General features: G+C 39.0%; 1 protein-coding gene across 5 annotated transcripts in view; it reads right to left on the reverse strand.

The window, feature by feature from the left end:
* Positions 1-14,692: 14,692 nt before the first annotated feature.
* Positions 14,693-24,879, reverse strand: part of gabrb4 (gamma-aminobutyric acid type A receptor subunit beta4) — a 54,326-nt gene continuing 44,139 nt past the window's right edge. The window contains exons 6-10 of one of the 5 annotated variants that reach the window (XM_046039818.1): positions 22,034-22,171; positions 18,584-18,736; positions 16,246-16,502; positions 15,508-15,597; positions 14,693-15,185 (exon numbers count right to left, since the gene is read on the reverse strand). In XM_046039818.1, coding sequence (XP_045895774.1) covers positions 14,832-15,185; positions 15,508-15,597; positions 16,246-16,502; positions 18,584-18,736; positions 22,034-22,171 — 992 coding nt within the window. In that variant the 3' untranslated portion in view covers positions 14,693-14,831. Of the gene's footprint in view, positions 15,255-15,507; positions 15,598-16,173; positions 16,503-18,583; positions 18,737-22,033; positions 22,172-24,879 lie in introns of all 5 variants that reach the window. The other 4 variants (XM_046039822.1, XM_046039821.1, XM_046039820.1 and 1 more) reach the window with 4 other exon arrangements.

Genomic DNA, 24,879 nt, shown 5'->3' on the forward strand with positions numbered 1-24,879 from the left:
TTAACATCCTAATATTTAGCAGGTATATTGTTTTCCATGTTCACCTTCTAATCTCAACATTAGCATGGTATCATGCTAATATTTGTTATATTGTGCTAGAAGAAAAGTCATTAGGATTCATCAGCTGGGCACCATAGATATTTGTGATCCAAATGTAATGGTAATCCATCCATTAGTTGTTGTGATATTTCACATAAAATCTAAAAATGTTTACCTGATGGTGGCATTAGCGGGAAAGTCATGCCATGGCTAAAAAGTTGGTACCCTTACGTCCCTTAAACTCAGAGTAAGTTATTGTGCAGAAGGATTGTTGATATTTGAATTCAACTGCCAAACAAATACTACCCTCCCTTCAGTGCTCCCTCAGAAGCTCCCCCCACCCCCAAATTTAAAATCTTTTTCCTTTGTTAAAACGCCTTCACCCTTGCTTGGACATATAACTTTCCATTCTGTTTATACTTCAGACCTTTTCCCTTTTTGGCTGTTTCTCAGCCTCTCTCCTTCTTCACAGAGCCCAGAGTCCAGAAGGTTCAAATGTGCCGGTGTATAGAACTCTCTCTCCCACTGCTCCTGTGCACGAGCACTAACGCCACCTGTTGCTGATTGGCTGGAACATTGTTGTGGGGAAGGTCCACACCGTTTTCTTTTTTTTCCATTTACAGAGCCAGGGCTGTGTAAGAAAATCAGATTTTTTTTTCAGAGCATGCACAAAACAAAGCGCTCGCAAGCCGTGAGGAAATATATGCTGAATTTAACAAAAAATGTATTGGAATATAATCACTTAATATCCCTTTAATTATATTCCAGTCACATTAATGACTCTTCAAATACTATTTTTAAAGTTAGTGGAGGGCTGACAAATCCACCCCCCAACATACACAAACCTAGAGAGCTGTCTCACACAATGAAATGAAGGTTGCTGGGTCTGGAAATGTGTCCAACTCACACCTCCAGCAGATTTCAGTGCAATACCCACACAGACTTATTCATCCACCCACTACAACCAGAGTTTCCCAGTCAGCAGACTGTGAGGAGGTGTGAATCAGACTTTTGGCTCAGAAAGAGTGAGTACACATTTGAGGTGTGGTGTTTTCTTTTCCTTTTTGACAGGCCTGTCTGAAGATAGCTTTTACATTACACACCTACAACAACATATAATCAAGCGTTAACCATTAATTATTAGTAGTAATGTATTAATTTAGTTGGTATGGTTTCGTTGAGATACTGTAACTGCTGCTGCTATTAAGGAACGCAGGGATGCAGTATAGAAGTTAGCCAGTAGATGGGAGGCCAGGCTGTTGGATGTTGTGTGTGTGTGTGTGTGAGTGTGTTTGTGTGTGTGTGTGTGTGTGTGTGTGTGTAGGGGCTAGGGAATGCATTATGTCAATGAGGGGTCCTCACAAAGATAGTGTGACACAAAGATGTGCTTGTGTGTGTGTGTTGAGAGATGCAGGGAGACAGCTGATGGCAAGAGAGCCAAGAGCGCCACACTCTGGCCTCAAAAGGCCCCACTCCTCCTCATCACCCCTCTCCAGATCTCTTGAAAAAAAAAAAGACATTTAGCATGATTTCACTCATTGTCCCTACAGGTACCGAGAAACCGCTTATAAAAATAGTAACGGTACAAAACCAAATTGTATGAGTATGATGCAAAGAGTAGTGTGAAACATCATCTGCCTCGCACAGAAGAAAAGGTCTCCTTTGCATAGCATTTCTTTTCTTGGCACTAAAAGCCAAGCGCAGTGACACTGAACTATCATCTCACATTGGCATCAAATGCAAGCATGAAACACTGTTTTAAGAAAGATTGACAGAATTGGGCAAATAAACCTATTAAAAAAAAGGCAGTCGAAGGCAAAATCTCTTGATACTTTTGTTATCTCTGAAGTCTGCCATTGGAGAAGGTGACCTATCACGAATTGTCTAAGGAAGAAGGCATGACACAAGGGGCAGAGGAAGGGAGAAAGTTTACATCAGCAAATAATCTGATGACAGCCTGTCAGTGCTGCATTTAAGCCATAACTTTCATAAAGTGCCGACACTAAAAAAGGAGCAAGCACATAGTTGACCCTTACTGGCACAGAGAGACATTATGCTTCCCTAGGACACATTAAGTTCCCATACCCACTCTGTTTAATGGCATTTTTGATCATCTAAAATATGTCCTTCAGTGACTGACGGAAAATGCCAAAATAAATTGAGGAGCAAGCTTTTCAGATTTGCCAGAAAAGTATAATTTTACGTGTTTGACTTGTGATCTTAACAAAATTTTACTGAAAAGATTCCACTTGGCTAGAGGACATTTGTGTTTGCCACGAAGCACGCCAAGCTAATGGTTTAAAGTGATTCTCACACTGCTTTCTCTGTCTAATATAAAATACTGGAGAGACATTTCAGTTTCTTACTACCAGATCTGGCACGCTGATTGATATTCATGGAATAATGCAAATGTTGGAGGGCAATGACAAGCTCAAACATAGCCAGTGTTAGCCACACAGTATCAGTTAATTGTGAAAATTTACTGTGACACCAATGGCATGTGTACATTCTTGTCACACAATAAGCAGTGTTTACATTTTCTCTGGCACACATATGTATAATCTCACCTTTTAACTGCTCCAACACCACCCTACTTCCTAAATAAAGGCCCCTGGGGGGTTGGATTTAGTGGTTCAGCCATGGTCACAGTGCGTAAAAGAGATATGTCTTAATATTTTATTAGACACATTATATTTCCACTCTTTTTCATCCCTTCACTCTCTTTTCAACCCCCAGCCAAGAACTCCATGGCAACACAGATGATCATCCTGTAAAAGGAAAATAGAGGGACACACCGCGCCACAGGAGGAGGATGCTTGGCATTTTATCATGTCAAAGAAGGCACTTTTGTGTGAATTTGTGATTCTTGTTTGAGATAAAGCACATTTGACTGTTCATTGACTGAATAATTGATGATTTTAGTGGACATCATCCATCCAGCTAAACCAGAAAAATATATGTTATAGTAAATCCATTTATAAATCCCTGTATATCCTTTCTGTGAATCAGGGGCACCACTGTGTTGTAAAGTCTACCGTAGCAATCATGACACATGTTACACCAAAAGCTCAGCATTATTACTGCATTATAACTTTTTTTTTTATCTTTGAATAAGAATACATTTTGCATATATTCCATAAAGACTGCGGGTGATTGGTTAGAATCAGTTAAGGCAATTCATTATAAACACACAGGAGTACAGAAAGCTCAAGCAGGCAGTTTAAGCCATAATGCACAAAGCATCCACTGCTTTTTCACCACTTTCTCTGTTTTTTCCCCCTACAGAGGAACAGCCATCAATTTCTGACCCATGTTAATGGCCCATTTCAATATTTTATGTTTTTATATGGAGTGCTGACAATAGAACACAGAAATGGAGGGCACATTTTGGCTACTTCACTAGCTCTGTATCCATCTCCTTAACAGAGCTATGCACTCCAACGCAGAAAGAGCGGGTCCATGGAAAGAAAGATAAAAATACAAGCAAACTGAGCAAACCTGCAGAGACTGTACACTGTAAACATCGGTGTTGAAACAAAGCAGTAGTATTTTTGCATTTATTATTTGTTTTGTTTTTTGTTGTTTTCCAAATGCTACAGTACTTTGTGATGAATTGGTTGTAATTTGATCTTGATGTAGGGTGATGTCTGTACATCCTTGCATGTTGGACTTATTATTTATATACCTTAGCTCCTCTCAAGGTGAACCCACTTAGCAGCATAATCAACTGTCGAAGTGCCTGGTGGAGGCGACTGAGAGTAAATTAAAAGAAATCAATTAGGTGAGACAAACCTGTGCATTAAATCTGTCTCGTATCTGAAGTCTGAAACGCAAGGAGAGGATCATTACACAGGTCACAGCTACTAGAGGAGGCTAAGCATGATGAAATACATCACACATACACACACACAAGCAAAAACAACAATGGCAATAAAGCTTAGACACAGTAAATTTAAATTTAATCATTTGAGTTTGAGAATATATCCTGTGAAAGTTGAGGGCCAAAGATCTAGAGCCAGTTCTTCTTGTTAGTTTAACCATATGGTAAATTACATGTGGCCCAGAATGGTGAGGTGGTTCACTTTTGGGCATAAAGATGGGAAATCAACCACAAAAATATTGCATCCAAGTGTGGCTGGATTGTAGAGTTAGAGAAGAAGGAAAAAAACATAAACCAAACCATATCAACCATCTTACAGTAAATACAATTCAGTCCATCTAATCTCCTGATGCTTGTATCTGTTTTAATGAAACATTCAAGATCATATTTAAAACAGATACAGCATGTCTTTCAGATGGTCCAGGTGACTACTAAATGACATCTCCATTACCGTATCTCCGGTGGTGGTGATGTTGCAGTGAACACGCTGCAACGTTTCATGACCTGCTCACACATTAGTAACATTGATTCTGTGAAGTGTGTCACCTAGTTATCTATTAGGCGCCTTTAATTCCTTAGAATGTGTGATAATGTGACCTTTGACCTCAAATTGGTCTGTTTAATATGTGCAAATTCTCTCCAAAGTCTAAGAAGAAGAATTGTTGATACGGATCAATTGCTTGAACATGGAGATTTTTAAAATAACAACACTCTGATCGTTGATTTCGACACAGGCAACACTTGTCAAAGAAAGGAAGAAAGAAATACATGACAGGCATAACATTTTGAAAAACATTGACTGCATTATATACACATGGTGTATAGGAGGATACCGTATGTTGTATGGTTCTTGAAATAAACCTTTAATACTTTTCATTTTACTTCATTGAATGTGCTACTGTTTCCTTTCCATGTAATTTAACAACAATATTGTTCAATATCAGAATTTAAACTATCAAATTGTCAGTGTCAGTTTGAATACTGCATCATCAAATTTAAAAACAACTTAGGCTACATTTTCTGTCTAAACATTTTGTGCACATTGATACATACTATGTGCTTTATAAAGTTCAAATTCATATATTGATTCTCTACTCTCTTAACTGTGCTGCTGCATGCCTTTTCTTGCCCCTGTGCATTATTTATTGTAAAATAGCTTTGTCTCAAAAAAGAACTGATATGGAGCAATAAAAAAGGAGACGTGGGGGGAAATAAGAGTGAGGTAGGCTGTGGCTATTATTTTAATGGTTGCTAGGTGGCTGTTTTGCATGTTTGAGGTTTGGCCTATAGCGGCTACCCAGCTTGGTGGCTTATCCAAAACTTTTTCCTCTCTTTCTTTCAGTTTTTTTTTAACTAAGGAAAACCCTACACATAAATAGGCATATTTGTGCTTGAAAATAATTAGTGGATCACTGTGTATGTGAATGAGCTTAACATGGCCAGCTCATTACATTTTCATGTCTGACTTGGCACAAAATAAAAACAAATACTACAGTTAACTTTAGCAACAGCATTATTTGGCATTTTAAGTTAAACTTAAAAGTAGTGCTGTCTGAAAATTACACCCAACACCATCAACCCATCCTTTATTTTTTCACCAAATGTGTAATTAATTCCCTTTAGCTACTTCAGCTTCATGGCCCTAGTATTGGTCATGCTGGCTTACTGGGACAGCTGAATGGAACAGAGCCATAGGTAAGGTGCATACAAGATGACTGCAGCTGACTTTCGCCAACTTGATAGTCAAAAGTGAGCTGCAGGCGACTGCAGGGAAGGGGTATAAAAACACTGCCGTCAAGTCGAACATGTTCTACTTCCTGTAGAGCGCGTGAGCTTACAACAATGACTGATCTGCCAAAGGTGGTTCCAACTTTGTGCAGCTGGAGAATAGCAACTGCAGCAGCCTTGCTCCCGCGAGGTTTTAATGTCATGTGACATGGTGACATTTTGCAGCATCGTCGAAAGTCGGACAAAATTTCTAACCAGCACGCCTTATGTTAAGTCCAATATGCGTCACGTTAAGTCAACGCTGCTAAGCACTGCATGAAATCAAAGGTGGTATTGGTATAATGGTATTGGTGCTGTGCTTTCACTAAAGGGCAAGTCAAAATGTCTGCTGTGAAAAAGGCCTATTGGCACAGTTGACTCCGCTCCATCCCTTGACAGAAACAAGCAGAAAAAAGTTATAAAAACTGGCCTCAGAATACTGAACATCAATTAACACAATCCTGTCAAATCACGTCTAACAGCAAAATCAAGACAAAGAGAAAGCCCTGTTTTCCCTAAAGCCCCCCTTTAACTAAAACTAAGAAAGGGTGGAGTCCATAATGATCATGAAATAGCTGAGTGCCAGCACGATTTCTATAATTATTTTATTTTATTACTTATTTATTTGCTGTTTTCAGTGGAGATATGTACAGGAAGTATAGGGAGAGAGAGGCGGCTGTATGACATGCAACAAAGGTCCCTGGTTGGAATCGAACTGCCTCAAGGGATATCAATGTGGATTCAGCACTTTGGTCCAGAACTTCTGTATTAGATGGGTAGCCTTAAAAGAGGGTGATCATCAGGTCAAAACCTGTTTGTCCAATACTTCAGTAACCCTGCACAACTTATGAACATTGAACAGCCTCTGCTGTTCTTCGTGTTTAGTGGTATTTTGTAAATGTTATCATGCTAATACTCTATACTAAGATGGTAAACCTGCTAAACATCAGCATGTTTGCATTGTCATTGTGAATATGTTAGCATGCTGACTTTAAGAATTAGCTCAAAGCACAACTGTGCCTAAGCCTCACAGAGCTGCTAGTCTTGTTTAATTCTAATGACTCAATCAGAATGTTAAATACTTTCCAAGGCTATCATGCCTTGGATTGTAAGTAATATTTCATAAGTAGCTATTAGAAAACTCATTCGAACTTTGTACTGTAGTGACTGTAATAACGCCAATAAATTATGCATCACCATATCCCACACCCAAATCCTTTCCCAATTCCACATACTCATGATGTGTCGAATGGGCTCCCACATCCGCGGAGCTGCATCTGTGTCATTTGTATGCATGTGCACCATTTACACACGAGGCCTCAGGTCCTGCTCCTGACGACACTGAAGTATGAGTGTCTGAGGATGTCACTGCTCAAAAATCATTAACGAAGCCGGGAACTGATGACTATTTAAAGCCATCAATGCACAGTTAACAACATACCGTACTCTAGTATGTGTTGAATTTGAGGTATGTAAAGTAAAGTAAAGTAAGGTACAACCATTCATCCATTTTTCAAACTGATGTTAAGGGTTGCTGGGGGGCTGTCTATCTGTCCCAGCATGCACTGGACATGAACATAGCTAACACATTTAGACAGACATTCACATTCACACTCACACTCACACCTACAGGCAATTTAGAGTCTCCGGTCTCCACTAGACCATGTGAACTCCACACAGGAAGGCCCCTGCCATCCAGAAAAGTGTATGAAAGATGAGATTTTTGTGCATTTCAACTGTTAGGCTATAGGCCTGTTGTCCTGATGTGTCTACAGACATTACTAATGTAACCAGACCATTAACATCAGCATTAGTTATCATTATTAGCTATGTTTTCAAAGCCCTGTCAGTTCACTTGGCAGGTTTCCCGTTCTGTGTTTTAAATTTTGGTGGTGGGCGTGACTATTTTGTTTACACCACAGATTGTACTTTTAATCAGGTTGCTGCTTCATGTGGGACTCGAAATTGGGGCAGAGGCTGCACCCAAATGCCACCAGTCCACCTCTGCTACAAATCTATAAAATCTTTGAGCTGGTTTGGACAGTAATACGTTGTTTCCTTATGCTTAGGGGAGTATGTGGGATATAATATTTCAAATGTCTTACTGGATCATTACTGTTCTCTGTGCTCCAGGTACAGTCACATTTAGAGGACGTTCTTGTCACCTTCACAACCTAAACACTCGCTGTAGTTCAAGCCCAGAGAGTCAATCCTAATGTGTTACCATATATAGTGTCATGTCCTCAACCAGAGGACAAAAGGAGTTTCAACTGCACCTGTCCTTCTGACAAAACAAATTAATTATCTTGTGCTTTGTAGATGTAGCGCTCAAATACACCATACAGGCTACAAAGCAACTTTATCCAACTCGCACTGTAGTATAGCCTTTTTACTAGTTATTGCCAACAATGTGAAAAAACAAACAAACGATTTAATAGTTCCTGAATTGAAAAAGGGGCAAATATTACACTTGTCAGCAGGAGTCACTTTGCGTCTTTATTCAGGAAATAGGGTATGAAAGGAGGTATATTCTCATAAACGCGCAATGTTTTGTAATCAAATTAAAAGAAGATACTCTTGACTTTTTTTTTAAATTTTGTTTTCGGACTGTCTTCATATCCAACAGTCCTCATCAAAAGCAAGACACCAACTAAGAGGTGAGAGCTCTGACAACAACCTGGAATAGCAATGGTAAATACCTGATTTTATCCTCTTATTTTGCAACATTGTGTGCTATTTACCTTTTGGGGACTAATATCTGAAAATAAATTAATAAAAAGTGAAACAATGTAGCATATTAGTCCACAAAGGGCAAATGAAAAGACATTAACTTTCTTTACTGTATAAGCCTTTATTTGTAAAAAGTCTGTTGTTTGAATGATAACCCTTTTTATACCACATACTTGAACACCTTGTATTTGTAAAAAACACATTTTGTTCAAACACCTAGAAAAGCTGATTGACACTATAACATTAATTTGCACTGACAAAAAAAATACAACTTCATACTACACAAATGTTGATTCCATGAGTACTGATACTCCAAATGAAATCAAACACCTTATTAAACAACTGAATCAAATAAGCGCCCAATGTGAACAAAACAATTACAGTACAAAAACCAAATGCATTTTTCTTCCAGTGCCAGTATATCAGATGAATTACACTTCCTTCTTATGATAAAACAACAACAACAATCCATAACAAATGCAACAAATACAATAAATCAGAAATGAACACAGAAATGAATAAAATCATTTACTAATTTATATTGAAAAATAAAATGGGCTGTTGGTCTTGTGGGTTTCTTTCTTTTTGTTGCCAATTTTTATAAAGTGTTTCTTTCTCACCTACTGGTTAAACATAAGTTAGTCTCCCTGGTGTGTTCTTTCAAAGAGGGGAGGTATGCTGATGTGTAACTGGGAATCAGCACAGCGTCTTGCAAGTATCATCATACAGTAATCGACAACAGACCATAACCAGAGGCAACTTATTAAAGAGAAAAATACAGGGAACACCCACTCAGTGTGCAATCACATGGCTTACGTTCAGATGCTACTGGTGAGCATCGTTCACATCCATTTTAGTTGAAGGGCGATTGATGTTAATGCTTATGCTAAACCTGATAAAACTACAGCATGCACTTGGTGCATCTATTCCAAATTGCGTGATTTACAGTAAATACATTGTATAGAAGTACATCTTCATGATTCGCACGAATCACACGATGTACGTTCTATGTTTACATTTTTCCTCCAGTTTTACGAAGTTTATTTCACAAGATTTATAGAGCTGGCTGTAAAACAAGTGCAATTTGAGCATGTAAACACTGGATCTTTCTTTTCCTGGCTGTGGAGATGAATCGGATGGTGCGGAGTAAAAATATACGAAAATAAACCTTTCAAAACTCAGGTCATGCAAACCAAAACCTACAAGGTACGTACAAAATAATGAATGCACCAGCAGAAGTTCTTCCAACAGTGAGGAGTCTGTCAGCCTTGTTCTGGTGTTCGGTGGATGAAAGTTTCTTGCATGGATGTGGTCAACTCTTTTGTTAGAGTGCTACTCATAACTCACAGAACAGTTTTGTTCAGCCCATCATGCATATCTCTTTTTGAGGGGGGAGTGGTGTAATCCCAAATGAAACGTTGACTGGAGTCAACAAAAAATAACATGATTCAATCATATTAGATCCCAGCTGGTTATAATGGTACTGCTCAAAACAGTCACACTACAATACTGGGTACAATTAACTGCACAGTTTGGCACAGAACCAAGGGACATTTTTGGAAGTGTTTTCTATCTTTACATAGCTCCAGGGAACAATTTTCTATCAATACACTCATAGCTAAACATATGAAGTTCCGGGAGCTAGCCCATACAGACAGAGATTTCTATTGTTAGCAAGCGAGCAGCTGCAAATGGGCAATTGGCTAAGTACCTTGCTCAAGGGCACATATGACTGTCTTATTGAGGAACAGGAAAGAACATCCCCCTCGCCTTCTTAAGGCTATCCTGCTCCTCTAGCCTCTATAAGCCAGCTAGCCGATCATGCCCTTAATTTGTTTCAGCAGATTCATGGACAAGTGTTGATGGCTGAGGTAACCGCTGCAGCTATACTGTGCTGAAATTACCCTCAAATCCTATGGCAAATGGAAAAGCCCAAGTAGAGAATTTCATTCAAGATGGCACCATCCCATTCGCTGACAGTGAACCAAGGCAAACTGTCATTTCCACAAATCGTCAACAGCCTAAACATTAGCCTTGTTCTTGAGGGAACCAATACAAGCTCAGAGCCACCAGAAACTCCTTCACTGTGAGAGGACTTTGCGTTGATTTCTCCATTATTTTGTTCACACCATGTATTTCTTGTGTTTCATTTTTTAGGTTTCGTTTGCAGAAGTATGCCAATGCTAGAGAAGCTGTCCATGCCATTAGCAGTGAGGCTAGCTGGTATTACGAACTGCCATGTTTTTGTTCATGCATTAAGAACTATTAAGTGAAAGATATCATATTTACAGTACAATTCACATGTAATTACACATATACACTAGAGGCAAGAAAATTCACATTGAAATCAGTTCAACACTTTTTTTTTATCCTCCTCTACTCCTTGAACATATGTGTCAAAAGAAATCTAGTTTCTCTCTTGTATAAGCAAATATCCTAAAGTGAAAGCATAGAACAGAAGATCCTCACAGCTTTTGGGATGAATGTGCTGATTTCATGTCCAGAAAGCAGGTAATACGTGTTCTGAGTGAAATGAGTGAGACTTTTACTGCGAGCATGCAAGGGCTGCTAATTTTTCTCCTCTTTATGTGTTTGGAGTTCATTAAAATATGCATCAACTATCTCAATACAAACAAGTCAATACCTGAAAAGGCATGTTTGCATTCATTTCTGAGAATAAACCAACCTGAATGAGACTTTGATACTTTTGTGTTAGTCTGCGTTACAAAATGTGAGTGCATTTCATTGAAACGCAGAGTAGATGGATTAGGCTTCATTCTGGTCGAACATGTTCCATTGATTTAGTTAAAATAACACTTGTGGTTGCCTTAAGTCCCGCATTTTTACAAACAATATGTGCTCGTCTTGCACTAGAACAAACAGTTTCCTCTGGCCTCACTTAGTGAAGATCCATCATATTGCCTTTTAACAGTTTGACAAGCTGTTAGTGTGCAGTCCAGGATAAAATAATGCAAAAAAAAACTTACTTTTTTAAATTAACTTGAATTCATTATCCACTAACTGCTACCACCTCCCTTTATTTTTCTTTGTTCAAATATTACACAAGGTTACCTGCAAGATGAATGTGAATGTGCACACAAGTAATCACCACCTCTGAATACCCCTGACTCAGACGCCTCTATCCACATCTAAATTTTGATGTCTCGAACGAGGACGGTGTATTTGTGAGAACTGTGCCAAGCACATCATAGGGATGTATATGATAAGTTAAAGGGGAACACCACCGATTTTACACATCAGTGTGTTTACATGTGTTGGGGAGTGCTGCTGCATATGTGAAAAAAGCTGTATATATATTCTTCTGGCTCCAGAAGAAGTCACTTGAGTCAGCATCAGTTGGGGATGAAGACTACAAGAAAAAATCTGGAGGTGTGGAGTTAAAAAGTGAGCTTACCAGACCTCGGCAGCCCGCTCCGCATCTCTGCTTGAAGCTAGCGGCTCCAGGCTACATAGCCGCTACTAGCATAACACACCCCATAATTTCAATTGCATTGTACGTGCCAGATTTTGACAATGAAAAGGAAAGCATGGAAAAAGACGATATCTCTGGTTCTGCTGCATTTTTTACTGTCTATTGTGAGTGCAACAAGTGAGTGAGTGAGTGCAATGCTAAATCGGTGGAGTACACTTAAAACCGATATTGGGCATTTTTAACCATGGTGCGAAAGACCGCATGTTGAAATAACTGATGCTACTTTAAGTTCATTGCATTTCAATCTTAAGTCACTTCCATTTGGCAACTGTTGAAGAACTCTGAATTTGGCAAAAATATCACATTATGCCACCATTTGTTTGGAGTATAATACTGAATATGTATTCTCGACATAGCACAACACCACCTGCTTCAGAGCTTGGAGATGGCAACACTAGTAACCCAGAGGCCAACATTTGCTGCTAATTCAGTTCATTGTGGCTCTTGACTCATTGTAACATTGCTGATAAATAACAACAAATTTACTTTCTTCACATTAAAGTCTAATCACCATGTATTGGTCACGTAATCCTTTGGATCTTACAGTTGACTCAGAGACAAACAACATATTGTTCGGCTGCAGACAGAAACATAAAACTCGGCTCAGTACGTTACTCTCACCATCTCACCAGATACTTCCTGTATGTTTTTACGGATTACTGGCTATTTAAAGGTGATTTTTTTTTCGTTCTTTTTTTCTTCTTTTGCCTCTACAGTACAATGACGACGATGCATAGAATTTAAACAAAAAAGAAGTACTAAACTCGGATCACGGCTCGGGCCACATCACTGTACAAACTTCACTATGAGAAAAACTGGTTTCTGATCAGTATTCATTTTTAAAGACATCTTATGCATACTGCACCGTGCTCCAGAGGGGAGTGGATATCTTGGATGATAAATTTATTACTCTGCAGCTCTTCAGTCTTCCTCTCATCCCCACGTGTTTGTGCATATGACGATTTACCTCTTTTTCCATTTGTATATTTCTCAGGGACCCCGATGTGCTGCGTATTCTAATAAGCCAATGACTTTTATCTTTTACTACGAGGCCCAGTGGTAGATTTGCTAGTGTAGGTTTTTCCTCAGAGCCTGTTGCTCCCAGTAGAGCCTGTTTGTGCCCGAAGTGAAGATGACACTGAGGAAGATGCTGATCTGCACTTCAGCTGAAGTTAAACAGGCATGGGAGGGTTTTTTTTAAAATGGGTTTTTCTTGCTCATTCCTATGTTCCCTACAACTTAACCTATAACTTTTATTTGGCGGACAATTTGGATTTCACAAACTAATAAATGTCATTATCCAGTCCAATTTCCCCCCCAAAAAACCTACAGTACGTTTTTCCTTTGCAAATAAACCTGAGCACTAGAGATGCAGTGTATGTATAATAATGCGGATGGATTATAGGCCTTTTGGCCGTTATTTCAATTCATGGCTATTTATCATACATTTCTCCCCAACAATCACTGTATCATTGCTGATTAGACTGATGTCTCCGCTCCTCTGGGTGCGGAGCATTTGTGTGATGTGCACTGATTGAGTTTGAGTGTGAAATGTTGAATCCTCCCCCCCATGTCTTCTGCTGCCCATTACTATCCCAAGCAAACAATCTTGCCTTCAGAAACTGCGACTCCAACACTGAAGAAACGCTCAACAAACAAAGAAATACTGTATACTGAATGACAACTGGTCAAACTGTGGGCTGATATGTTGACTCTTTTGAATATACATGTCCTCACGTCGTCACTGTGGAATAAGTTCAAACGTATCACAAAAGCAAACACAAAGCAGGATATGACGTCAATGAACTCGGCATCTAAAGAGCATGTGAATCAATCAATAGGAGGAAATAAACAGTACAAGTATACTTTCATGAGCATCTGAATGATAAAATGTATAGAATATGTTTTTTCTTCACACAATCAGAATGAGTAATGCATACCTTTGACTCTTTTATCCCATAATGCCCTAGCTCTAGAACATGTTCTGACACTCTCTGAAATCACAGTATTTTTCAAGACAAAATCATATCTACAATAATCAGCACTTGTTTTTAACCATAATGAAAAAGACCCCCCTCCCCCACCCCATCCCCCCAAGGACATGTTTTTAAAAATAACATAAGAGAAAGGAACACAAGTTTGCGTTGACTCTGGGTGGGAATGCAGCGGTCAAACATCCCATCGCAACAGCCCCTCTAATGGAGACCATTAAGTTAGAGCTGATGTCTGATAAAGAGAAGGATATCACTTCAAAAAACCCAAGGAACAACACATAATCCAAACAAGGTTGCTGTACATAGTAGAACCGGAGATTTCCGTGCATGTTATCCATGAGTAATGGGGTGTAGGGGTGGGTGTGTGTGTGTGTGGGAAGGGGGTTGGGTGAGGGCGGCGGGGGTTGGGGAGGTGTCAAGGATCTCACTCAGCTGATGCCTGAACAGACGAGCCACCACAGATTTTCATGAGCTGCAGTAGAGGATTTTTGATCACAATAAGTATCGATAAAAAGTCAATGGGACTCTGAGACATCTTTTCTCTCTCAAGAGCTTTCACTTTCTCTTTTTTCTTGTTTTTTTTTTAGCAAAAATATCATGCAGTCTTTAGTTCCAAAAACCCCTGGTGGGATCTCGTGTTTGTTTGTTTGCTTGTTTGTTTGTTTGTTTGTTTCCTTCAGGAGAAAAAAGAAACTCAAAGCCTTGAAATTCTTCTCTCACAATTATGCTTAAACATTCAAGTCATCCTATTAATACTTTGTACAGCAGAAAGGTCCTTCAGATTTCACGTGTATATATAAATATAATATATAGAAATATGCATATACATATGTTCAACTTGTATATGTGTATACATATTTTGGAACTGTATCAAAGCCAATTTAATGTGCTCTCAAAATATGGCCCATGATTCCTAGTGGGATGCACATCAATTCACATAGTACAACCAGTAGATTAGGTTGAAAAATCCAAAGGTGATAGGGAAAATGACCCGGGACCACTTGTCAATGGTGCTAACATCTGACAGGTTTGGGATTTTCAACTTGAGCTTGGAGGAGCGTCGCCGTAGCCGACAGTTGGCCCGGCTCCGCATGGCGCTCCGATCCAGTGAGTGGTGGCTGAAGCCATCTCGGGGCGCCATGGGCTTCCTGAATTGGACCCCGGAGCTGTCGAAGGACATGACTGAATTCCGAGAGTCACTGACGCTGCTTCCCACATCAGAAGGCATCACTTCGTTGTTCATCTCCAGTGTGGTGAGGAGGATGTTTCCGTAAGCATCCACCTGCGAGGAGAGGGGAAACACACTGAGAGTCAGTGAGGGCTGAAATGTTGAGCAGTAGCCCCAGATTCCCTCATTAATTAAACTAATATTAACCCCCCCCCATATCCCAAGCTGTCAAGCTAAAACAAAATGTAGGGATGATATGGAACGTTATTTCTTGCATGCACCAGAAATAGTTAACAAAGAGTTTCTTTATACACAAATCTTTTAGTGATTTTTCACTTGCAAAAAAAACGTGTCACAAGTTATTTGAACAGCCTTAATAATCTGACTTTATTGTGAGGGCTGGCCTACAGCTGATATGAGTTCTAAATAAATGTACCCCAACTTTTCTTTGTTCCTCGAGATACAGATTTCTTCGCTGTGTAAATGACCTGAAGGTGTTGGTTTGAAACGGCACGGAAATGGAGTCCTTGCAATGTGAAAGAAAAATGAAGAGAACATTAAAACGGCTATAAAATTGGCAAATAAGCACATTTTCTCAAAATTACACAATGCATAAGACATAGAGTTAACCGGAACAACTTTGAATAAGCATAGCATTTAGTACTTCACACACAAAAAAACTGAGGGGAGGGGAGGCTGCGCTTCATTCAGTCTCACCATTTCAGCATGTGCAAGAGCGAATTTGTTAAATGGCCAATGCCTTCTCAGTCTGCAGTTTGATTTTGTTTGAAAATGGATGTTAAAAAACAAGGTAGCAGAGTGAGAATGAATGAAGCCTACAGCATAAACATAGACAACAACCTAAATTAGAAATGAGAATGTTAACGCCACTGTTGAGCTAGATGAATCGCTATCTCAATGAAAAGGGTCTGTGTTCGATAAAAAGCAGTCAGTGCTTGAGGGAGAAGCAATGGATGATGGTTGGTGAATACATATTGGGCTGTGGTGGCATCAGTATGCATCTGGAGGATCCCTTCAGGGAATACTGTATATGTGTCTTTGGATTAAATGACTATGGCTAGAAATCTTATGTGCAGAACACAGTTGTTGCACTTGAACTCTGACTGACACAGAGACGCAGAGTGAAAGAGAGGTAGAAGATGAAGATGCAAACCTGTTCCCTCAGGCGTTTCTCTTCGTATCTTGTGCGCTCGTTGTTGACTTTGTTCAGCCTCTCATTGATTTTCTTCTGTTGCGCAGGGCCCCGGCCAAAGAACACGTAATTTACAAAGGCATATTCGAGCAGGGCCAGGAACACAAACACAAAACAGCCCATGAGGTAGACGTCGATGGCTTTCACATACGGAATCTTTGGGAGAGTCTCCCTAAGGTGGGTGTTAATTGTTGTCATGGTAAGCACCGTTGTCACACCTGGGTACAACAGCACAAACAGAGAAATAAAGAGCTCACCATCAGAAACAGAAGTTATATTAACCTTTACATGTAGTTCAGTGATGGAAGAAGTGTTCAGATCATTTGCTTTAGTAAAAGTAACAATACTGCATTTAAAGTAAAGTCCTGCATTCAAATGTTTGTAAAGTAGTAAGTATTACTGTAGTGCAGTGAAAAGTATAATATTTACCTCTAAAATGTAGTGGAGTAAAAGTAGCAGAAACTGGAAACACTCAAGGAACGTATGAGTAACTCAAAATTGCAAACGAACAGTTCTTGAGTACATGGTTACATTCCACCACTGCTGCAGTTTGACAGAATAATGTAGGTGTATCGTGACACTCACTGTCAATAAAGTATTTAGCACCTTAGGTATTTGTATTTATTGTCTGATGATTAACTATTCAAGCACTCAAGTATGTATTTAAAGTCCCTAATTACTGTTACAAATTGTACAAATTCTGTCATGTTCTAACGTTTGTTAAAGGATTGGGATTTGGATAGGTTCAGTAAAATGACAATGTTTCATGGTGTCAAAGGCCTGTCAATAGTCTTCATATGTGGTTCTTTCATCAGAAACATGAGTGAGTCTGAGAGCTTTTTTGTCATAGCATCTGGGACATTCATCTGACTGTAAATTTGTTAAGTGTCATTAACATCATAAAAATAGTGATAGTGTAACTAAGTTCTGTTTCCTTGTGACAGTCTGTTTACTACTTTGATGTAATTGGGACCAAGGTTATTATCGTTAACGAAGACGAAACGAAATAACGAAAACTAAATGTGAAAAAACATTGTCAACATTGTTAATTGAAATAAAAATAAAAACGAGGTTTTACAAAGAAAACGATAACTAACTACAACTGTATTGTAGGTTTGCAAAACTAACTAAAATGAACTAAAATGAAAGAGTTAATGACTTCAGTTTTCATTTATTTATGTCATAGGGCCTAAATAAGCCTACATTTCCTGTGGATATGAAGCCGGGGGAACTGACGTTGCGGGGCAGTTGGTCTGGCCGGACCGGCAGTTCAGCGGTGTGCGCAGTGATTAGCTGATAGGCACCTGTTGGTGAGCCGCGGGTGTGTTTATGATTTTGTCCTCTGCGTGTCGTATGGCTGTCCTGCCATGATTGCTTTAAGAGAGCCCGGGGCCAGGGCAGCGTCTGGCCGCAGCGTAGCAGGTGGCGACCGCTGTTAGGAGAGCCCCATGTAACGTCAGGGTTAGGCTAACTTAGCTGGGGAGACCCAGGTAGGGATCGGCTGTGTAGTTGGTGGGATTGGAACATGTTTTTTATTATCTTTTATACATACATGTGTACAAAAATAATATGAATTTGATGCATGAGCTTCAGATAGCTTAAAAATTGTGTCCCTTTTCACAAAACTGCATTATTTCCAATAATTGTACTTGTATTTTAACGTTTTGTGAAAAAACTAAACGGGACTGAACTAAACTGAACTGAGCTTGGCATCATGCAGCGAAAAAGACTAAAACTAACACTAAAACTAATAAAAACAAAAGTAAAACTAAGCATTTTCAAAAACTAAACTAAACTAGCAAACTCACATTAAAGACTAATTAAAACTAAACTGAAAATGAAAACAAAAAGTCAAAATGAAATAAAAATAAAAACTAATGAAAAATCCAAAACTGTAATAACCTTGATTGGGACACATTTATTGCATTATGAGTAAGCATGTCTCTCAGGCTTACTCATTGTATGTAATAAACACTACTCATCACTCCATATTTTCAACATCTACATCCGTATTTTTTTTAGAGTTTACACAGTACTAGTTATTTTGTGCAAGCATCACATGGGAGCAACATAAACTGTTTACTAGGAAACTGGAACACTAACGTAATTTTCTTTCTCGACTGAATCAGTTTATAGTTCATTAATAATAATAAGCTGTGAAAAAGTGCCTGTAAATGTACACAGTGTACACATCCACACTGAACATGTGACAGCTACATGCTTTTGGTTCCTGCAATAATCACTGGATTTTAATGGAGACAGGTAGAAGTTTCATAATGCAGCAGTGGCTGTGTCTTACCCAGGGCCACCCGAGCTGCAGATGCATCATAATTGATCCAGAAGGAGACCCAGGAGAGGATGGTGATCAAGATGGAGGGCATATATGTCTGCAGGATGAAATATCCAATGTTCCTCTTAATCCTGAAACTCAGTGAAAGCCTTGGATATGAACCTGTAAGGAGAGAGGATGGAGTGATCGTTTGGAAAAGAGCAGGGCGGAGTGAAAACACATCAGTGAAAAAAAGGAGAGAAGGGGGTAAACGTTGGCACAACTTAAGAGTTCCAAACTCTGCACTTTGACAACGCGCGGGGTAGTCATTTCTCCATTTGTTCAGATGGAGCACTTAATTTCCCCAAAGCGATGGATTCCTTTCCAGGGACGAGTTCGATTCCAATTAAACATGGCAGAAAGTCGCAAACACGGCAGATTTTTCTGCAACCCCCTATCTCAGCAGGCAGCTCCAGCATCCCTCTGAGAATTGTCACAGAGAACTGCTCTGCTTTTCTTTCGCACTTTCTCTGTCCTCTAAACATTACCAAAAGGGCATTTTAGGGTTGCATAATTGCATGCCTTTACCCCAAAAGAGGAAGGCAAATGTACACTATGGGGCTGCAAGGTGGTAAGCCATTCCATTGTACATTTTGTGGGAAAATATCAGCTGGTTGTGCCAAGGCATTAATTGGTCTTTTGACTGCACTTTAATTTAAACAACCACAACAATAAAATGCTGGATCTCTCTGCTCAGCTATAGCTAGATATTTACGAGGTTGGAAACAATACAAATTGCCCTAAATGTAGTTAAATTCCATCCTATGCATTCTATCTACAGTTTTATTTTCCAATATGTCACCAAAGAAAAAAGGCTTCAGATAAGCGTGATGGTTTTAATCTAAAAGGCTATTTGCTATGGGAAACACACAATGATGAATTACCTCATCATCTCCAGGTTCCTCTAAATCTTTTAATGAATCAATACCTTAGCATACATACTTCATCAAGTCTGGGACAAATGCCTTAGATCACCCAAGTACATCCTAGATTAATGGTGGCAACAAGTGTTCACAGATTTCATTAAACTCAAACATGAAAATTACACAAAAATGTTACTTGTGTCTTCCTTTTAGAATAGTGAGGTTTCTTATGGGGTAGCTATGGGCAACTGAAATAAGACTGCTGACACATTCACACAAAGATTCTTGGCAACGCTCCTGCAGAGTTGACAGGAAATATACATACGTGCAGTTCATAAAACGGATTTTTGTCATATTGTATTTTGCAAGTAGAGAATAGTTCCATGAAATTAAATAGAGACAGGGAGTTTAGTATTTAGCAGCTCTGTTTCCTTTTTTCTTTTTTTTTGTAAGTTTTATTTACACATAATCTAACTGTAGGTGTTTCCAGTTAACAAGTCACAGCATTAAACATAACATTTGTACAATATTACCTTTAGTATTACCAACAGGGAATGTTTAGAACATAAGGAGGGTAAATTTCATTATATTGTGGTTATTACCAACTTTCAAGAATTGTCGTGTCATGTTGAATGTATTACACTGATAGTAGCCTTTAATATTGTGTAAACATCAACCTATATTACCTCATTATTAACAGGTTATAACCCCATTAATGTCATTACAGTTTTTAAATCCAACTGGTTTAACTGTCTTATTGTTGGAAGGTTACCATATTGTTACCAAAATATTACTATAATATTACTACACAGTTTTGCCTCGTTGGCCAGCTTTAAATGTGTTCCCCCACTGATACCCTTTGCGTTTGGCCCCTTATTTCCCTGTGACGGAAATTTCAGTATAATATTACCCAGGTATACGGATTGTCAATACCAGGCTAGTACCTGGTTATTACTTTGCTAATTACATTATATTACTTAATACCTCTTTAGTAACATACCATTTACCCCACTATTACCATGTTATTACCAAGCTTTAACATAAAGTGCTAACAGATTTTCTATTACTAATAGATCACTCACTCTTGAACTCATCTAAAGTCTGTGTGTGGTCTCTATACAGTGTATCAGAGAGTAAAATATTGAACTGAAACTATACTGCATGCCACTCTCTAAAACATATGTCCATGGACTTTATTCCAGAATGCAGAATATGCATATCCTTTCCACTGTACTGTAGTTTATATCCAGATATTCTTAGAGAGTAATCATTATAGCTTTCAATTTGTCTCAGCCAGTGGTGGAAGAACCACAAGATCCTGCATAAAAGAATAGTTCGACATTTTGGGAATACATTCTTCTTTTTCTTGCCGAAGGTTAAATAAGAAGATCAATATCACCCTCGTGACAGTTAGTTTAGCTTACATGTAGCATAAAGACTGGAAACAGGGGGCAACAGCTAGCCTGGCTCTGTCCAAAGGTGATCACCAGCACATCTAAAGCTCATTAATGAACATGTTATATCTTGTTGCTGGTGGTTGTCTGGCAACCTCATGGGACAACGGGATCAACCAACCAAAGAACAAAACTGCAAATTGTTGGTTTTACACAGGTTTACAAGGTATAACGTGTTCATTATTGAGCTTTAGAGGTTCTGGTAGTTTTTTTTAAAGTTTCTATTCTTTATGCTAGGCTATAGGCTAACCATCTGCTGGCTATAGCTTCAAATAGCCATACAGACATGACAATGGTATCGATCTTCCCATCTAACTCTAAAACTAGGTAAGAAAGTGGATAAGTGATTTCCCAAAATATCAAACCATTCATGAAATCTGTAGTTAAAATTTCAAACAAATAAAAGTACAAACATTTAGCAAAAAAACTCTGGTCGTGTAGAATGGCCTGTTCCGAAGTACTCTTCTACTGCTTCAGTACCTGCAGCATTTTTAACGTAAGAGCTGTTTAAGGTGGTGATCTGTCAAATCACTATACTGCTACAAACAATTATAGTAGTGATTCTATATACTTTGAGGTGGTTTAATCAAGACATGCCTCATAGTATCCAAGCGTATCTCATGTTTTGCATGTAAAAACAAAATCTGCAAACTAAGTAACTAACTACAGCAGTAAGTAAGTAGAGGTCTTTGCAAGAAGTTGCACAAAACAGAAATGCTTGGTAAAGTGCCACAAACTAGTATTTCAGTATCAACAACTAAAAGGTTTATCTGAAGCTGTTCTAAATCTAATAAAAAGTTTTGTGAGTCAATACTTGGTACTTCAGTTGCACTTTGTTTTGCAAGCCAGTTCACATTTTACAAATATGTGGGAATAGCCATATATAGTCTGCTGCACCGAAAAGGAAATTGTCTTTCTGCACGACCCAAATATAATCATATTCCCCACAGTGACTGACGTATTTACTGATGCCCCCACTCACAGAACTCAGTCGTGACGCTGATGCAGAGGTGTTTATAGAGAAGAATCATTTTGTGTATGCAGTTGATACTTTTAGACTAATGAGCTTTTACTATATTTTTTTTTTTTTACAACAGCCTTACCTGTAGTAAACCTGACCTCCCTGGACACCAAGCGGATGTCTACAATGGAGAACTGAGGTAACTCTAACTTGTCAACGCCTGTCACAGCGTTGTCTCCTCCTTGCCAGAAGAATACGATGTCATCCGTAGTATATCCATCTGTGTCAAGGTCAGGGCAAATTCAGGGGAGAGGAGAGAAAGAGAGAGAAACAAAACGTGGAGTGTAAGTGTGTTCAAATACAAACAATTAAAGCTAACCATGTTTCTATTTAAAAGTCTGTTGCAAGAGTATGAATAATGAGTAGAGGTCGCTTTGACAACTTATCTCCTTCAGTGGAAAACATGCCTGCCTAAGACAGTCTGTCAATCTGTTCTCTCTGCCTGCAATCACATGCGCCACTGTCCAGCCTCTTATGGAGCTATATCACTGCATGCATTACTACCTGCATGAATATTTATTAACATGTGTCACTTAGTATGGGCGCTCCCACACATTCTCAACTGGCAGTTCAATTGAAAGTGACCACAGCTGTAGATTTATGTCAATAGGTCACTATGCATTCACCGCCGAGCAATTTCTCAGTCCGGGAAGTGTTACTACATTTCACATTCTACTACCCCACGTCCAGACCTGGATGGCATTAAACTCACGAAGGGACCAGAATTCATTACCAGTAAATCTCTCTCTAACGTTACAGGGTAAGGAAATGGGACACTGTCCATGAAACTGAAACAAGTGAATGCCTAATCAATGAAATTGATTGTTAATATGCATGACTCCCACTAGTGCAGAGCATTCCATAAGTATAAACAGCAGATATTCTTGCAACTTTTTAATTCATGGCATATCCATATTTCATTGCCCACTGATGCCCCCAAGGGTAAACCAAATACAGTATAGCTGGTATATTGAGCAAGTGGGTTGATTGACGGAGTGGTCAATAAAAATGATAAAGCAAATACAATTTTAATATATAGCTGCAAGCAGCTAATCTAGGTTCTAACCCTTTTTCACTGAATAGAAGGAAGCAGCTTGATCAGCCAGATTGAAGCCACAGGCAGCAACAAGCGGCTTTCAGGCTTCACAAAGCCGAGCAAAGTCACTTAAGCTTGTTTAATTCTATTTAAAGGAGTGAGACTAATCAAACACTTGTTACATCATCAAAGTGTATGCATTCAATAATTGTGCACTCTGCCATTTGCTTATAGTATGTGAACGAAACTGAGATTGTACGTTCACAACATGAGTTTAAGCATGCTTGCTCAAAGTCATATTGAGTTATGACCAAATATGTGAAAGACCACACCCACCAATGCACCAATTAATATGGCACTTCAGATTTTGGTTAATACTTGCTTCCGGATCATGCACGCCAAAATTGGTGAAATTCTGTCTGTCTCTCAGTCCTGCAATGCCTTGGTGTTGACAGAGTCAAAATTCAAAAAGTTCTATTTATTTTACTGTTTTTCACATAACACAAATCGATCATGGTGGACTTTTATGGTCTAAGAGGCTTTTTTGTAGAACCCACTGAGCTGGAATTGTGAGAAATTTGAAGTCCGCCTGACTTACTGTTAAAGGGGCGTGGCCTTTCCAAACTGCATTTTTGGGCCTTAATTACAGTACCACCATCCAGCCGATTGGACTAATATTTCTGTGGTAGCACTTGCCCAGTTTTGGGCAATGTGTCCAGCTCATTCCAGCCCACAGTAATTTGACAAATAATAATAATAATATTAAACTGACAGAAGCTCTCAACAGGCCTCTACCACTTCACAGTTTGAACCCTAATTAACCCCCTAATTACATCACTAAAACATTTTTCTCCTGGATATAGATTCTAAATAGATCTACATTAAAGCATTTCAAGAAAGAAAATACTTTAAACAATGCCTATTAAATGATATTGTGGTATATCATGTAAAGTCAGCATTTTTTGTCTTATTTTCTCCTTTATGTGTACATACATACATACAGGTGAAACTCGAAAAAAAATTAGCATATCGTGCAGGAGTTCATTTATTTCAGTAATTCAACTTAAAAGGTGAAACTAATATATTATATAGACTCATTACATGCAAAGTGAGATATTTCAAGCCTTTATTTGATATAATTTTGATGATTATGGTTTACAGCTTATGAAAACCCCAAATTCAAAATCTCTAATCAGCTAATTAATCCAAAACACCTGCAAAGGGTTCCTGAGCCTTTAATTGGTCTCTCAGTCTGGTTCAGTGGAATTCACAATCATGGGGAAGACTGATGACAGGACAGTTGTGCAGAAAACCATCATTGACACCCTCCACAAGGAGGGAAAGCCTCAAAAGGTAATTGCAAAAGAAGTTGGATGTTCTCAAAGTGCTGTATCAAGGCACATTAATAGAAAGTTAAGTGGAAGGGAAAAGTGTGGAAGAAAAAGGTGCACAAGCAGCAGGGATGACCGTAGCCTGGAGAGCATTGTCAGGGCCATTCAAATGTGTGGGGGAGCTTCACAAGGAGTGGACTGAGGCTGGAGTTACTGCATCAAGAGCCACCACACACAGACGGGTCCTGGACATGGGCTTCAAATGTCGTATTCCTCTTGTCAAGCAACAAACCACATCAGAAGCGTCTTACCTGGGCTAAAGAAAAAAAGAGCTGGTCTGTTTCTCAGTGGTCCAAAGTCCTCTTTTCTGATGAGAACAAATTTTGCATCTCATTTGGAAACCAAGGTCCCAGAGTCTGGAGGAAGAATGAAGAGACACACAATCCAAGATGCTTGAAGTCCAGTGTGAAGTTTCCACAGTCTGTGTTGGTTTGGGGAGCCATGTCATCTGCTGGTGTTGGTCCACTGTGCTTTATTAAGTCCAGAGTCAGCGCAGCCGTC

This window comes from Micropterus dolomieu, linkage group LG23 (genome assembly GCF_021292245.1).
Source record: "Micropterus dolomieu isolate WLL.071019.BEF.003 ecotype Adirondacks linkage group LG23, ASM2129224v1, whole genome shotgun sequence".
Taxonomy (NCBI): Eukaryota; Metazoa; Chordata; class Actinopteri; order Centrarchiformes; family Centrarchidae; genus Micropterus; species Micropterus dolomieu.